This window comes from Stegostoma tigrinum, chromosome 4 (assembly GCF_030684315.1).
Source record: "Stegostoma tigrinum isolate sSteTig4 chromosome 4, sSteTig4.hap1, whole genome shotgun sequence".
Classification (NCBI taxonomy): Eukaryota; Metazoa; Chordata; class Chondrichthyes; order Orectolobiformes; family Stegostomatidae; genus Stegostoma; species Stegostoma tigrinum.
Genome location: NC_081357.1, coordinates 80,382,899 through 80,399,697, shown reverse-complemented (window position 1 = coordinate 80,399,697; position 16,799 = coordinate 80,382,899). Strand labels below are relative to the sequence as shown.

Below are 16,799 nucleotides of genomic sequence, written 5' to 3'. Positions count from 1 at the left end.
GTTGGAAAACGTTTCTGCATGCCAAACGTCATAACTTAGTTCTCAAATATTTATTTTTAAAAATCAAGGACAACTAATTTAGTCTTTAACACAAACTACTCTCAAAAATCACAGCAATGTAAATCACACCTTTAAAAATAAAAATCAAATATCGTAAACTCTGATGACGTTTGCTTTCATGATCTTGTTACATAAAAGTAGAACTTTAGATAACATTGACAAATCACAGCAGTTTTCATTTAATTTCTGATAATGGGACATTTGCAATCAATGAATAAATCTCCAGTGGCTCCCAGAAAGTAATCAAATAATATTGGTAAGTGAGAACCTAAGCTATTCCCTTTCCAAACTTCCTCAATATTTTCCTTTAGACAAATGACAGAAATTGGTGGAAAATCTCAGCAGGTCTGGCAGCATCTGTGGAGAGATATGCGAGTTAATGTTTCAGGTCCAGTGACTCTACTTATGAGATTTTCCAGCAATTTCTGTTTCAGTTTCAGATTTCCAGCATCCACAATTCATTGAATATTTTTCAATAATTTCCTTTCTGGGCAAGATCAAACCTGCATTCTCATCAAACAAAATACTTACCGCATGTCCTTAATTTCTCATTGCTAATTTTCATGTCACTGCATTAATGGGGCTTAATGTTGGAAGCTAGATGGCATTTCCCACAGACATTCCTTATTTAAGTTGATGCAGTCTGCTTAGTTTGTATCCATCCTCTTCACAAGCCCACTAATACCATGGCTCAGAAAATACAATGGTCTGCAGTTTTGAAATCTGTTCTCACACAATACTGGCCAATGCAAAGCATTGCCCTTACTGGAACAGGAGGCATGTCGATGCTGCAATTAATAATGTTATGATTTGGGGGAAAACAACAGCTACAATTGGATTATTTTTCTACAGCAGTATCAAATGGCTTGAATTGATACTCCAGCTACTCAATTAGTATATTTGGATCTTAGACAGCCAAGAATAGTATTTATTACAGTTAAAAGCAGATTTCAGAATTACTTCCAAGACAGTTTAGGAATATCAGCTAAAGGAGGGGAATGATCAGATAGAATAAAATACAATACTGCACAGGAACAGACCCTTCAGCCCTCTAAGCCTGTGCCAATATATTTTGCCTTTCCATGCTAAAGCTGTCTTCACTTAGCAGATCCATATCTCTATTCCCGTTCTATTCATGTATTCATCCAAATGCTTCGTGAATACTGCTACTGTATCTGCTACCATCACCTCCTCTGGCAGTGTGTTCGAGGCACTCACCTGTGAGAAAAAAAAATTGCCTTGCTTATCTCTTTTAAAGTGTCTCCCTGCAGCTTGATCCTGTGTCTCCTAGTAACTGACCCCTCCACCCTGGGAAAAGGCAACATACTTCCAACTGTAGCTAATCTTATAAATTTCTGTCAGGTCACCCCTCAATCTCCTGCGTTCTAGTGAAAACAAATCAGTCTATCCAACCTATCTTCACAGTCAAAAACTCCCTATACCAGGCTATATCCTGGTAAACCTTTTCTGTACCCCCACCAAAGCATTCGCATTCTTCTGGTAGTGTAGTGACCAGAACTGTATGCACTATTCCAAGTCTGGCCTAACTAAAGTTCTATAAAGCTGCAGCATAACTGATCCATTTCCTGCTGTATACTCTGACAATTGTCCTCACTATCTGCAACTCCACCAATCTTTGTAATGTCCACAAACTTACTAATTAGACTGGCTACATTTTCTTCCAAATCATTTAATGTAGACCACAAACAGCAAAAGTCCCAGCACTGATGCCTATGAACACTGTTAGTCACAATCCTCCATTTCGAAAAACATCCTTCCACTGCTGCCCTCTACCTCCTACAACTAAGCCAGTTCTGACTCCATCTTGCCAGAGCACCCCGATACCACGTGTCTTCACCTTTTGTACCAGTCTGCCATGAGTGACTTTGTCAAAAGGCTACACTGAAGTCCACGTAGACAACATCAACCATTTTGTGCTATGAATGCACGTAATGTTATTTAATACAGCATTTTTAAAACAAATGTTCCAATTGTAAGTGTTTTGGAATATCAAACCCAAGGGAAACAAAGGCATGTAGAGAGTTTCAGCAATATACAAGCAGAGAGAAAATCAGAAATAACTGACATGGAAGCAGATAAAAATGGTCTTACCACAGGACAGATGATGTGGGAGTAAAATGTAATACCAAGGTTATGAACAATCTGGTTCAATTTAACACTGTACCCAAGGAGGAGGGATACAGTGGCAATATCCACCAATATTGGAGGAAATTTTGGCACATCCAAGATTGGATGTTGGATAAGCAGACATACTATTTAGGGACAGAAGGACAAAGAGAAAAGCAGTTGAGGTAGAGCTAGTTATCAAAAGTATTTATATGGAAACAAACAACATGATTTTAGAAGAAGTTGCTGATAGGCAGCAAATTGATGGGGGAAAAGAAAAGTCTAAATTTACGACAAAAGTTTCAAAGCCTCCAATAGTTCATTAAAATTGCACAAGCATAGGTTTCTCATGCTGGGAATCCTGTAATTGAAAATGTCCAGGACTAGAGTATTAAATTCAGCACTTACTATTTTCATTAAAATACCCTAATAATAAAAGTAGGAAACATCAAAAAGCTTACTTACCCTGAAATATAAAAACTGTTGAAATAATTTATTCAGCAAGTTTATTTATTTGTCTTAAATTCTAAAAGTATAAGGTAACTCACCAAAATGTACTTTCAGTATTCTTTTACCTAAGTATTTATCCGTTGTCAAAATATGAAAAATCCAGCTGAAGTTAAGTCCTGCAAACATAGCTGGAAAAATTCTCTTAGCCTATTGCAAACCTAAAATATCGTACTTCAGAAAATTCCAGTCAATAGCGACTCAATTTACTATTTATTTGTACGTCTGTTCTGTATTAATTATTCAAGTAATGCATTTTCATATGATAAACAAAAAAAAGGTCTGCTAGATATAGTAGTTACATAAATCAATCCTGTTTTCTATTCTGCACTCTATACTTGTGTAGAATAGGCACATAAAATGCCCCTTCTCAATGATTTTGCAGCAAATAATTGGGGTGAATTTTCTGAGATGTCAATGTCACACAGATTATCTTTCCAATCCTTTTTTTAAAAACGTAATGAAAGAGCTCCATATTTCTAATAGGAGATTCTGATTGGGATTCCTTCAGAAAGGTGGAGCCACACTTCCTTTCTAACCAGACCCTCAAGCATAAAACAGGCAGGGGAACGATATCAGGTATGTATCTTCTCTGCCTACTTTGACTAAGAAAGAGGTGCTGCTGCTCCTTCCTGGGGCTGTAGCATTCTGCAATAACTGCTGCTGCTCTTGTCTTAAAGAGCAGTGGGCGAATCCAGAACTTACTTTTAGAGGGGGAAAAAGACCAGTGGCATCCTTTAAAGCGCAGGTATGTTGATGGTAGATAAACAGAAGCAATATCCTCGAACTGGGGGTTCATAGTGCTACATAATTAGAGTGGGAATGGGGTGGTTTGTGTGGCGTAAAGAGGGACAGCAGTGGCTACTGTTTCCGGTTTAATAATTCTGCATGGACTTCAGTGAAACTCTTGACATGAAAGGGATACCTCTCAAGAATTCAGGATCCCATATACGCATAGAAAAAAATCTGTGTATAAAAGTAGCATTACTTATGGTTTCTCTTAGAGAAGTAAATACATTGTAATCCCCAATATTGCTGACATATTTCTTTTGCAGGATGTTTTACAATGGGGTTTTCATAGCTTCACACAGCAGCATCGTGGAGGAAAATCTATGTATCCAAGGGCAGTTTCAGATTAGCGGCTTTGCCATTAATTTGCCAAGGATAAGTATCAGCTCTCATTCTGCAGTATGAGATCCACTAAGCAAAGTGTGGCAGAGATGTAGAATTTAGCTGGAGAGCAGAATTAACTACCACAAGAAAAAGCGGAGGTGAACAGATACCTATAAAGAGAAAGTATGATAAATTTGAAGGAAATATAAATAAAAGGTCTGAAGAAGAGTCATTGATTTCAACATTAAGTCTTTTTCTTATATGTGAGGCTTCTTTTAATTCAGATCAATGGAAGAAGGATAACACCAACAGTGTGAACAGGTTTAGGCAATGTATTTGAGTGACTAATCTCTTCAAACTATAACCAAGTTCCTCAATTTTTCATTCCATCCTAATAAAAAGTTTCATAGTGATATGAAAAGGCCTGAATTACTAGCTCTGTGCAGAGGAGTTCAAAAGGCCTAGCCTTTTAAAATGGCCACCCAAGTGGACAGGGTTGTTAAGAAAGCATATGGTGTTTTGGCTTTCATTAACAGGGGGACTGAGTTTAAGAGTCGTGAGATCTTGTTGCAGCTCTATAAAACTTTGGTTAGACCGCACTTGGATACTGCGTCCAGTTCTGGTCGCCATATTATAGGAAAGATGTGGATGCTTTGGAGAGGGTTCAGAGGAGGTTTACCAGGATGCTGCCTGGACTGGAGGGCTTATCTTATGAAGAGAGGTTGACTGAGCTCGGTCTCTTTTCATTGGAGAAAAGGAGGAGGAGAGGGGACCTAATTGAGGTATACAAGATAATGAGAGGCATAGATAGAGTTGATAGCCAGAGACTATTTCCCAGGGCAGAAATGGCTAGCACGAGGGGTCATAGTTTTAAGCTGGTTGGTGGAAAGTATAGAGGGGATGTCAGAGGCGGGTTCTTCACACAGAGAGTTGTGAGAGCATGGAATGCGTTGCCAGCAGCAGTTGTGGAAGCAAGGTCATTGGGGTCATTTAAGAGACTGCTGGACATGCATATGGTCACAGAAATTTGAGGGTGCATACATGAGGATCAATGGTCGGCACAACATTGTGGGCTGAAGGGCCTGTTCTGTGCTGTACTGTTCTATGTTCTATGCTCTTTGCCCTTTGCCCTGTGAATGTGACTTGTTTGAGTATTCATCCAATTCTCTTTCGATTGTTAGTCTCCATTTGACTAGATCCTCATTCCTGATAGCATTCTAGTATATCATGTCTATACCCTTTAAGGCAGTGACTCCCAAGCACTTTCCCCACAAAGACCCCAACTTCAAGGCTTGGAAATAGTCATAGTCCGACTGTGAGTGGAGTGTGTGGTGGTCATAAGACATACATGTGCTTGTGTATGTGTACACATACGTGTATATGCATGAGTGCTTATGTGTCTACATCAGTGTCTCTACAAGGCAGCAACTGCTGCTCGACCTTGCTATCCAAAATTTCTAGCTGTAATACCACTCAGTCTCAGGCAAAAATTACATCAAAACCCAAGCTGAAATTTGACCGAAGTCTTATAAACAATTTAGAACAACTTCTTTACTTTATGAACACTACTCTGTATAAAGCAAATGTGATCCTTTATTTCATTAACAGCCTTCTCCTATTGTCCAGTTATCTCAAAAATTAAATACACACAAGTCCTGTTTTCTCTTGATTGAATTCCATCTGTCATTTCTTTGCCTGTTTCACACAGTCTGTATGCATCCTACTGAAGTTAGGCACATTTCCAAACTGTCATCTGCAACTCTAAAAGTATGCTCTGTACATTTAATCTAGGTCAGTAATCCCGCGATTAGAGCAGGAAGCACTATTTGGTTTTTGAAAGCCTACATTAGTATTAACCATAATAATCCTTAACAACCCCTCTTGCTACTTCAAATAACTTGATCAAGCTTGTCAAACAGGATTCCCATTCAACAATCATTGCATACTTGCTCTTCTTATTCTATTTTTTCCCCCCAAATGTTAAACCTAGAAATTTGGATAAGTGATCTGGATTATAATCTGTTCAAAAATGCAATCGGGCTGTAGTGGCTGGAATTACAGATTTTTTGATTGGTATTTTATTTTAGGATGGATAGGATTTGAAGTCTCGTCACAGAAGACACTACAGTTAAAACCAGGACTTTCTCCAATACATTCTGGAAAACTAGAAAGTTAGCACTATCCCTTTACCCTTGCCTGTTACTTAAGGATGTGTGCAATTGTTAGGGATGTTCTTAGTCCAGGAGGTCAGGTTGCAGAAAGCAGTTTTGGTGGAGATAACGTATTCTGAGGGAAATACATCCCTAGTGTGGGTGGGTCTACAGGCCCCCTAACAGTAGCCACAATGTGGAACAGAATATACAAGAAGAAATATTGATGCTTGCGATGAAGTGATCACAATAATTGGAAGCAACTTTAACCTACATATAAATCCAAATAAAAATCAGATGACTGGCAGTAGTAGTCTGGATGAGGAGTTTGTAAAATGCTTTCAAAATAGTTTCTTAGTGCAGCACCTTTTGGAACCAATCAGGGAGCAGGTTATGTCAGAGTGGTATCATATAATGCAACAAAGATTAAAGATCTCAGAGTCGAGGCATTCTTAGGTAACAAATGATTGCAATATGACAGAATTTTACATGCAGTTTAAAAAGGAAGTGAACTAATATTTTAAACCAAAATAAGGGACGTGAAATCTGAGCTAGCTAACTGGCACACTAGATTAGGAGATAGATCAATAGGCGCAGTGGCAAGGTATACTTCAGAACTCTCAGAATAAGGTGATTCTAAAGTAAAGAAAAATTCTATGGGAAGACCCAACATCTGTGGTTAACTAAGACAGTAGGGAATCAAATTTAAAGAAAAAGCATATGACTAGACAAAGAGGAACAGCACATCAGATTTTTGGTTAAAATATAAAGAACTGCAGAAATATAACTAAGGTTAATCAGGAGGAAGAAATTACAGTACAAGAGGAATCTAACAAGGAATGTAAAAATAGACAACAAGAATTTCTAAGGGTATTTAGAAAAGGAAAAAAAAAGATGAACCTTGAATCTCTCGAGAAGGAACATGAGAAATTAAGTCAATAAAATGGCAGATGAAAAGAACAAATATTTCAATTCTGTGTTTGCTACAAAGGATTCAAAAAACATTCCAAGCGGTACATCAGGAGACAGAAAGGAGGTAAGAACTTAAGCAAAATTACAAGTCATAAATGTTATGAAGCAAACTGACAGAGCTGTGGATTAACAAATCTCTGGATCCAGGTGGATTCCATCCTAGCATTTTTAAAAGCAATTGTTAAAGAGGTAGTAGATGCATTATAACCAAGTGTGAAGCTGGATGAACACAGCAGGCCAAGCAGCATTTCAGGAGCACAAAAGCTGACGTTTCGAGCCTAGACCCTTCATCAGAGAGGGGGATGGGGAGAGGGTTCTGGAATAAATAGGGAGAGAGGGGGAGGCGGACCGAAGATGGAGAGAAAAGAAGATAGGTGGAGAGGAGAGTATAGGTGGGGAGGTAGGAAGGGGATAGGTCAGTCCAGGGAAGACTGACAGGTCAAGGGGGGGGTGGGATGAGGTGGTAGGTAGGAAATGGAGGTGCGCTTGAGGTGGGAGGAAGGGATGAGTGAGAGGAAGAACAGGTTAGGGAAGCGGAGACAGGCTGGGCTGGTTTTGAGCTGGCTCAAGACTAACTCTAAAGTTTTATCTTCCACTTTTTTTTTCTTCTGATCTTTAAATTGTTCAAAATAGCACTGGGTCATGATAGTGTAAAAGCTTTTCAGCATATATTACTGATTTTTTTAATCACTAACATACATATGAATAAAATTATTCATTATGAACTACCATATACTGCATATTGCTTTCATCTCCATTTTGAGCTGGACACTATCCCTTTTCAACTTTATATCCGAAACGTCAGCTTTTGTGCTCCTGAGATGCTGCTTGGCCTGCTGTGTTCATCCAGCTTCACACTTTGTTATCTTGGATTCTCTAGCATCTGCAGTTCCCATTTTCTGAGTAGACGCATTACTGTTGATTTTCTTCACTGCCAGTGCAGTGGGGGGGGGGGGACGAGCTCGGCTGGTTTTGAGATGCAGTGGGGGAGGGGAGGGGAAGAACTGGGCTGGTTTTGCAATGCAGTGGGGGAAAAGGGGAGCTTTTGAAATCCACATGGGAACCCTGCAGCCCAGTGGTATCAAAGCGGAGTACGAGTTGCTGTTCTTGCAATCTTCGGGTGGCGTCATTGTGGCACTGCAGGAGGTCCATGATGGACATGTCGTCTGAGGAATGGGAGGGGGAGTTAAAATGGTTTGCGACTGGGAGGTGCAGTTGTTTATTGCGAACCGAGCAGAGGTGTTCTGCAAAGTGGTCCCCAAGCCTCCGCTTGGTTTCCCCAACGTAGAGGAAGCCACACCGGGTACAATGGATACAGTATACCACATTGGCTGATGTGCAGGTGAACATCTGGTTAATATGGAAAGTCATCTTGGGGCCTGGGATGGGGGTGAGGGAGGTGGTGTGGGGGCAAGTGTAGCACTTCCTGCAGTTGCAGGTGAAGGTTCCCTTCCCCCCACTGCATCCCAAAACCAGCCCAGCCTGTCTCCGCTTCCCTAACCTGTTCTTCCCCTCACCCATCCCTTCCTCCCAGCCCAAGCCGCACCTCTATTTCCTACCTACTACCTCATCCTGCCTCCTTGACATGTCCATCTTCCCTGGACTGACTTATCCCCTCCCCACCTATACTCTCCTCTCCAAATATCTTCTTTTCTCTCTGTCTTCAGTCCACCTCCCCTTCTCTCCCTATTTATTCCAGAACCATCTCCCCATCCCTCTCTCTGAAGGAGGGTCTAGGCCTGAAACATCAGCTTTTGTGCTCCTGAGATGCTGCTTGGCCTGCTGTGTTCATCCAGCTTCACACTTTGTTATCTTGGATTCTCCAGCATCTGCAGTTCCCATTAATCACATGAATTCCTACTCCTTGTTTTCTCTCTGCCAACTTGTTTTCTTTCCATCTCAATACATTTCCCCCCAGTCCCATGAGCTTTAATATTGCACAATAACCTCTTAAGCAGGACTATGTCAAACACTTTCTGAAAGTCCAAGATGTACCACAGACTGGCTCTCCCTTGTCAACTCTACTAGGGCACATCTTCAGAATTCCAACAGATCTGTCAAGCATGATTTCTCCTTCATAAATCCATGATCAGTTTGTCGGATTGTGGCACTGCTTTCTAAATGATCCACTATAAAGTCCTCGATAATGGATTCGAGTCATTTTCCCCACCACTGATGCTTGGCCTACTGGTCTCTCATTCCCTGCTTTTTCTTTACATCCCTATTTAGTCAAAAACCACACAATCAGGTTATAGTCAAACATGTTTATTTGAAACCAGAAGTTTACGGAGTCTTTCAGAATTTAAGTAAAAGATCAAAAGGGTCATACACTGATGCAAATTAAAACAGACCCGAAATGCTGTTAAATCTTTTACTCAGTTAGAAAGGAGATGCATATCAACAAATCAAAACCTGCAAATCCCTGCATTTCTGCCCAGAGATAAATAATAGTTCTATCAAAAGAAGCGGCGACATCACTAGTCAGACAATGCACGTTAGGTGTGAGAACCTGTTTAGAATCTGTTTGTGTTGTGTTTTGCCTTGAAGTCAGACTTCTAAAGTAGGAATTTATAAAACACCACTTTGACTGACTGTCGGTCTATAAATTGTGCTTTTTTGAACAAAATGGAATATATCTACAAATATGTATCTGCAACTGCACATTCACCCCATAGACTTGTTTGCGTTCATGCAAAAAAACTGTATAGTATGGCGTGGTCACCAACCCAAGATTCAAGTGCAGAGCGTCCTCATGGGTATCAAACCTGGCTGTCAGTCTCTGCTTGGCGACTCTGCGTTGTTGTTCGATCCCAAAGACCACCTCGGAGGATATTTAACCAAAAGATCCGACCGTTAGGGTACTCTTAGTCATCCAGTACACCCCAGGAGTGGAGAAACTATGCCATGTTCTTTGCAGCCTTCAACGCGTTACTGATGACGATGAGCATAGAACATAACAGCACAGTACAGGCATTTCGGCCCTCAATGTTGTGCCGACCTGTCATACCGATCAAGCCCATCTAACCTACGCTATTCCATGTATGTCCATATACTTATCCAATGACAACTTAAAATGTACCTAAAGTTGGCAAATCTACTACCGTTGCAGGCAAAGCGTTTCATTCCCTTACTACTGTGAGTAAAGAAACTACCTCTGACGTCTGTCCTATATCTTTCACCCCTCAATTTAAAACTATGCCCCCTCGTACTCGGCGTCACCATCCTAGGAAAAAGGCTCTCCCTATCCACCATACCTAACCCTCTGATTATTTTATATGTCGCAATTAAGTCACCTCTCAACCTTCTTCTCTCTAAATGAAAAGAGCCTCAAGTCCCTCAGCCTTTCCTTGTAAGGCCTTCCCCCCATACCAGGCAACATCTTAGTAAATCTCTGCAGCCTTTCCAAAGCTTCCACATCCTTCTTATAATGTGGTGACTAGAACTGTACGCAATACTCCACGTGCGGCCGCACCAGAGTTTTGTACAGCTTCACCATAACCTCTTGGTTCCAGAACTCAATCCCTCTATTAATAAAAGCTAAAACACTGTATGCCTTCTTAACGGCCCTGTCAACCTGGGTGGCAATTTTCAAGGATCTGTGTACATGGACACCGAGATCGCTCTGCTCATCTACACTACTAAGAATCTTACCATTAGCCCTGTACTGTGCCTTCTGGTTACTCCTACCAAAGTGCATCACCTCATACTTGTCTGCATTAAACTCCATTTGCCACCTCTCAGCCTAGCTCTGCAGCTTATCTATGTCTCTCTGCAACCTATAGTATCCTTCATGACACATTGAGGACCTCATCAAGGTCTTCCCCACGCCTCCACTTCTCCTAAGAACAATTGAAGAACCTTAAACAAACAGACTGTTGTTGTCCTGAAGGCTGTGAAGTTTGCTGCGAACAATCAACCACAATACTATACAACCTGTCATGGAAACCTCTGCAAGAGGCATTAGACCATCAACATGTACACTACCATTACATGCAGGAACACCACCCACCACGAGCATGGCAGATACTGATCTGAATCAGCCAATGTTATCTATCTCATATGCTGCAGGCAAGGATGCCCAGAGGCATGGTAAACTGGTGAAACCACAGGTGAGTGGACACCGTGCAACATCAGCAACACAGGGAACTTCCCTCACATTTCAGCAGTCAAGGACATTTGACCATGGATCTTGGGATCCACAACAATGCAGAGGCTTACAGACAAGTTTGGTACTCATAAAGGTCGTCCTTGACTAGGATTTTGGGAATAAGTTGTACTACAGGTGACCCCAATCACACAAGTTCACAGGGTGAATTTGCATTTGTGGAAATGCTTTTTGAACAAAATGGAATGTAATTTGTAGACAATGTGGCATTTCATGATTTCCGGACTAGAAGTCTGACTCCAAGCTAAAACAAACAGATTCTAGACAGGGCCTCACACCTAACACGCATTGTCTGACTGGTGATGTTACCTCTACTTTGATGGAACTTCTACTTATCTCTGGGCAGAAATTCAGAGATTTGCACATTCATGAATCAAAACCTGCATCTCCTTTCTAACTGATTAAAGATTTAACAGCATCTTAGTTTTGTTTAATTTGCATTAGTGTATGATTCTTTGATCTTTCACTTAAATTCTGTGTGTCTTTTTGCTTCCTCTCTCAAGCACCAGAAGGAGAGGGACTCTGAAAGCTTGTGTTTTCAAATAAAACTGTTGGATTATAACATGTGGTTTTTGACCTTGTCCACACCAGTTCAGCTCTGGGACCTCCATGTCATGGCCTCCCTTTTTGAATACTGGAAGGTAGCTAATTGTGACATCAATCAGCAGGGACTGTTCTTGAATCTATACAAGCCTGGAAGATGGCCACCAATGCATCCACTTTCTAGATCTAAAATACCCTGGGACATAGATTATCAGGCCCTGCACTTCTTTTAGTCTTCAATCCTGTCAATTTTCACAACATCATTTCTCTGCTAATATTAATCTCCATCAATTCTTTCCTGTTGCTAAATCTTTCTCCAACAGTTCTGGTATCTGATTTGTGTCCTCTTTGGCGAAGTCAGAACCAAAAGTATGTATTCAGTTGCTCAGCCATTTCTTTATCCCGTATCATACATTCCCCCCAGTTTCTGTTCTTAGGCGATCTACAATCTTTCTCTTTACGCACCTACTGAAACCTTAGTGTCAGTCTTTATGTTCCCTGCACGCTTACTTTTATACTGTATTCTCCCCTTCTTAATCATTTGATCCTTCTTTGCTGAATTCTAAACTGCCCCCAATCCTCAGACGTATTATTTGTCTTGGCCAATCCATACGCTTCTTCCTTAGAAAGGAAATTAGAGAAAGTTTCCAAAGTCATGAATTGGCCTGCTTACCCATTTTGCTTGTGTGCCAGTCAGAAGCAAGAGTTGTTGTAGTTCCCCCATGTGTTCCTTGAATGTTTGCCACTGCCTATCATCCCTTTAATGTAGCTCTCCTCAATCTATCAAAGCTAACTCATGCCTCATATCTTCATGGCTTCCTTTATTAAAGATTCAATCTCCAAATCAAATACTTCTCTCCATCTTGATATAAATTTTATCATGTTATGGCTGCTCAAAGGAGTCTCACACAGCTAGGTTGGCAATGATTCCCTTCTCATTAACACTGTATCTAGTACAAGGTGGTTCCCTAGTTGGTTCCTCCACGTACTGGTCTTGAAAACCATCTCATATACACTCCAGAATGTCTCCTCTATGGCATTATGGCTAATTTGATTTGTCTTAAATCTATGCACATTAGAATTACCGACTATCACCAATATTCCCTTATCATATGCATCTCTAAATTTCCTGTTTAATGCCATTCCCAACAATCATTGCAGTTAGGGGGTCTATATATGACACCCACTAAAAGGTTTTTGCCCCTTGGTGTTTCTCAACTCTACCCATACAGACTCCACAATGTGAGAGCTAATATCCCCTCTCGTTATTGTGAGAATGTCATCTTTAACCAGCAATGCAACTCCAACACCTTTTCCCATTTGCCTGGGCTTTCTAAATACCAACTACCCTGGGACATTCAGTTCCCATCCCTGGTCATCCTGCAGCCATGTCACCATAATCCCAATTATAATCGCACTCCTTTACATCTGTATGAAGAGTTCATCCACTTTTTTTACAAATGCTCCACACATTAAAAAGACAAGCTTAAAGGCTTTGCGCCTTAACATTGTTTGTTTTGCTCTTATTTTTGTCAATAGGCCTGTTTGAAATTTTGTCCTTGGTTTCTCTGCCTATCACTTTTCTTATTTCCTTTTGTACCTTCTGGTTTTTGACCTTGCTCCCTCCCTCTGATTCTTTACATAGGTTCCCATCCCTTGGCATATTAGTTTAAACTCTCCCCAACTGCTCTACCAAACATTACACCCAGGACATCAGACCCAGTCCTGTTCAGGCGTGACTAGTCCAATTTATAAAAAGGTCCCACCTCCCCAGAACTGGTTCCAGTGCCCCAGGAATCTGTAATCCTCCCCTGACACCATCTTTTCAGCCATGTATTCATCTGATATATCCTGTCATTTCTACTCTGACTAGCACATGGCACCGGTAGTAATCTTGAGATCATTACCTTTGAGGTCCGATTTCCTAACTTTCTTCCTAGTTTCTTGTTTTCGGCTTTTATGAACTCATCCCTTTGTTTTAACCTGTGTGTTGTCTGTACTGATATATACCAGAACCACTCCTCCACCTCTAGATATCCTGTATGTGCTCAGTGACATCCTTGACCCTAGCACCAAGGAGGCAAAACACCATCCTGGAATCTTGTTTGCAACAACTGAAATCCCTGTCCATTCCCCTCCAAAAAATTATGAAAGTGCATTCAAAAGCACATAGTCAATACCCCTATAATCTTAACAAATTAAGAAGTTTTGAAAAAGTTTACTGTGCCACAGTTTGATGAATTTATTTTTGCATCGTGGAAATTAAATCCTAAAAAAACAGAAAGCAATTGCAATTCTGGTAAACATCTGTACTCTTCCTCGTTAAAATTTGGATTCTTTCAAATTCTTGACAATGTATGCATTAAATTAGGAGTGAAGGAGGAGTAGTAGTAATTAGATTCCACATTCCCCAAAATTAGTTTCTGGCTAATATGGGTCTATGACATATCCCCTAGCTGAATTTAGTGACCATGCCCAAAAAGGAAAAGCATAAAAGGTATTTGAATGAAAATAAAGTTCAGTTTTGTATTGGTCTCTGGCATAATATTTTGCTGTCAGAAAAAATGCCAGGATTAAATAAGATTCTTTTTAAAAGAAACAAACCAAACCATTTGGCATAAGTTACAGGACCATTTATTGCTTATATCAATATATTTAACAAATTGCACCCAGCAAGATACTGTAAAATATTTGTGGAACAGTGTGACAATTCTTGCTCGAATAATAGTCAAGATGTGCAGAAATTATCTGAAAGTGAAGTTTAGGAATTCTGATATAAAAAAAATCTTAACTCCATCCCATATAATGCTTACTCTGGGTTGCAAGATTGTTACACAACAAGACCATTGGTCAAACATTTAAAATTTTAAAACTGAAAACAAATTCATTTAAATGGAGTGACAAAATGTTTCTTCTGAAGTCTTGTCAACTGCTCACGTTGGATAATGGGGAAGCTTTCCAAGCAAAAGAATGGGCTAGTCATTCCTGGACCCAGTTTGGATTGTTACTCATCGCCATCATGCAAGTTTGCCCTTGACCGTTGGTAAAAGCCTATTCTACTGTGACAAGTGGTGAAAACACTGCATTCAATCTTCCTTCCTGACTAATATTGTGACCCCAAAAAACTGAAGCTAATACATTAGTTTGTAGAATTACACAGATCCTGCTCAAATATTAACTGTTTTAACTCTCAAGTTTGAACATCTGATGTTAACTGCTAGTAAGAGCTGGATTTAATGGAAATTAAATTTTACCACGTGCTTTTCAATGAATTCAACCATGAAACATGTTGTCACCTGAAGTAAAGGAATTTAAATGGAAGAATATTCTACCCCATCACTGACAATATCAAAACAGTCTTGGATGTCGTATCAGCTTTTAAAACACATGCTTGAAAGTCTACAGGTCAGCAATACAAAACTGTGATTCGAGTACAACATTACACCTTAGTATTAAACTGTGAAGTGATTTACAGTACAAAGCAGGATTTATTCTTAAACTCATGGGTCCCATTCAGAAAATATTTCTAGGCACTTCTGTACATTTACAAAAACCATTGAACCATCTAAAAGCACAGATAAAAATTGAAGATAAAATGTTGTCATTTGGTAGTCATTAGGTAATATTTATACATAACAATTTGCAGTGTTTGAACCATTGTATGTAACCTTTTCAAAAACTGATTAATAGACCTGATCATTAAGCATATTGACCTGACATTATTTACAGTTCAAATGATACAAAGAAAAACAGGATCAGCTAATTTTAACCAAAAGAATTCATTTGGCAATATTCATTGGAAAGCCTTCTTGCTAAATTGGATTGCAAATTATAATCAAAGATCAATTAACAGCTAACAAATAACATCCATTTGTATAAACTTACCACCATCTGCCCCTTGCTCTGCTCTAATCTGCGCCTCTAGGTCTTCAGGATTAATAACATCGTAATCTTCCATTTCTCCTGATGGTTTGCATTTTCCACAACAGAAGCAACAGCAACAGCAACAACAGCATCCAGTAATAATGCCACAGCATACAAGAACAGCCTGCCACGTAATGTAAAAATTACTATAAAGAAATTAGGGAATGCTTTCTATGTGCATTCACATTCAAGAGCAAATAGAGCAACTGACAACTTAACATTTAGTGATTTCTGTTTTTGTTTTAACGTTCAATTGCTTGACTTTCTTTAAAAACCTAAGAGTTTGTTGGGATCAATGAGATTTCAGATCAAATATTAAACATGTCTTCAATCAAATGTCAGGACTTGTACCAAACAAACATAGAAGGTTTTGCCATATTTGATTTGAAATTCAACTGCAAACTTCACAATCTTGGTTGAAGCATTGCCAGTTTTAATATTTTTTATTATTTCAAAAATATTAGAGTTCAACATGCAATTACTTTCATTAAATGATTATTACACTGCTTTATAAAAAGCAATTATTGCTAGTGGTACATCCAAGTGTCAACATTAGCTCACTGAAGAAAATCACTTCAGACATTAGAAAACCTCTACAATGACGTTTTGCAGGGTCACACAAAAAGTGCTCAAATATTTTAGTTTTATGTAATCCATCTTTCTTCTATAAAACTTATCCCCACATTTACCTCTTGTCAATTTACTTAGTCTTACCTTGTCCTTGCATCATCCGATATCCTTTTCGACAAAGAATAAAGCCTGAATATAATCAGGAGAAGACAAAGGATGTGGAGAGAGGGTGGCAGGTTAAGTACTGGAAGCCCTGTTTAATGTCACCCATTTTGTGCTGTTAAGTTATTGTGGTCTGAAATCCCACCAAGCATTGCTAGATTTGTTTTATTATCTTTCACTACACCTGGCTTGGTTGGAATATTTTGGTTTAACTTCTACTAATTTGAGGTCATGCACAACCTTTCAACTTCTCTGTGCTACATAGTTCCTTGAAGACCCCAGTAAGGTCACAGGCCAGAGTTGCTACAAGGGGAATGGCATCCTGGAGTTGATCATAATTACTGTAAGACAAGGTATAGGGAATAAAAAAATTCACTACAAAATGATCACTTGTAAGTCTGGCTCAGAAAATATAACGTGGGACTTATGGCTGTGTTGACAGGAAGAAAGTTACATACAGGTTTCTGTAACTACATTACATAATAAACAATAAAAAAGCACAGCAC

General features: G+C 39.6%; 1 protein-coding gene across 3 annotated transcripts in view; it reads right to left on the bottom strand.

Annotated features, from left to right (window-relative positions):
* Positions 1-16,799, bottom strand: part of dnajc5ga (DnaJ (Hsp40) homolog, subfamily C, member 5 gamma a) — a 45,453-nt gene that overhangs the window by 12,366 nt on the left and 16,288 nt on the right. For all 3 annotated transcript variants that reach the window (XM_048531107.2, XM_048531105.2, XM_048531104.2), the window contains exon 4: positions 15,523-15,685. In XM_048531107.2, the coding sequence (XP_048387064.1) occupies positions 15,523-15,685 (163 nt within the window). The remainder of the gene's footprint in view (positions 1-15,522; positions 15,686-16,799) is intronic.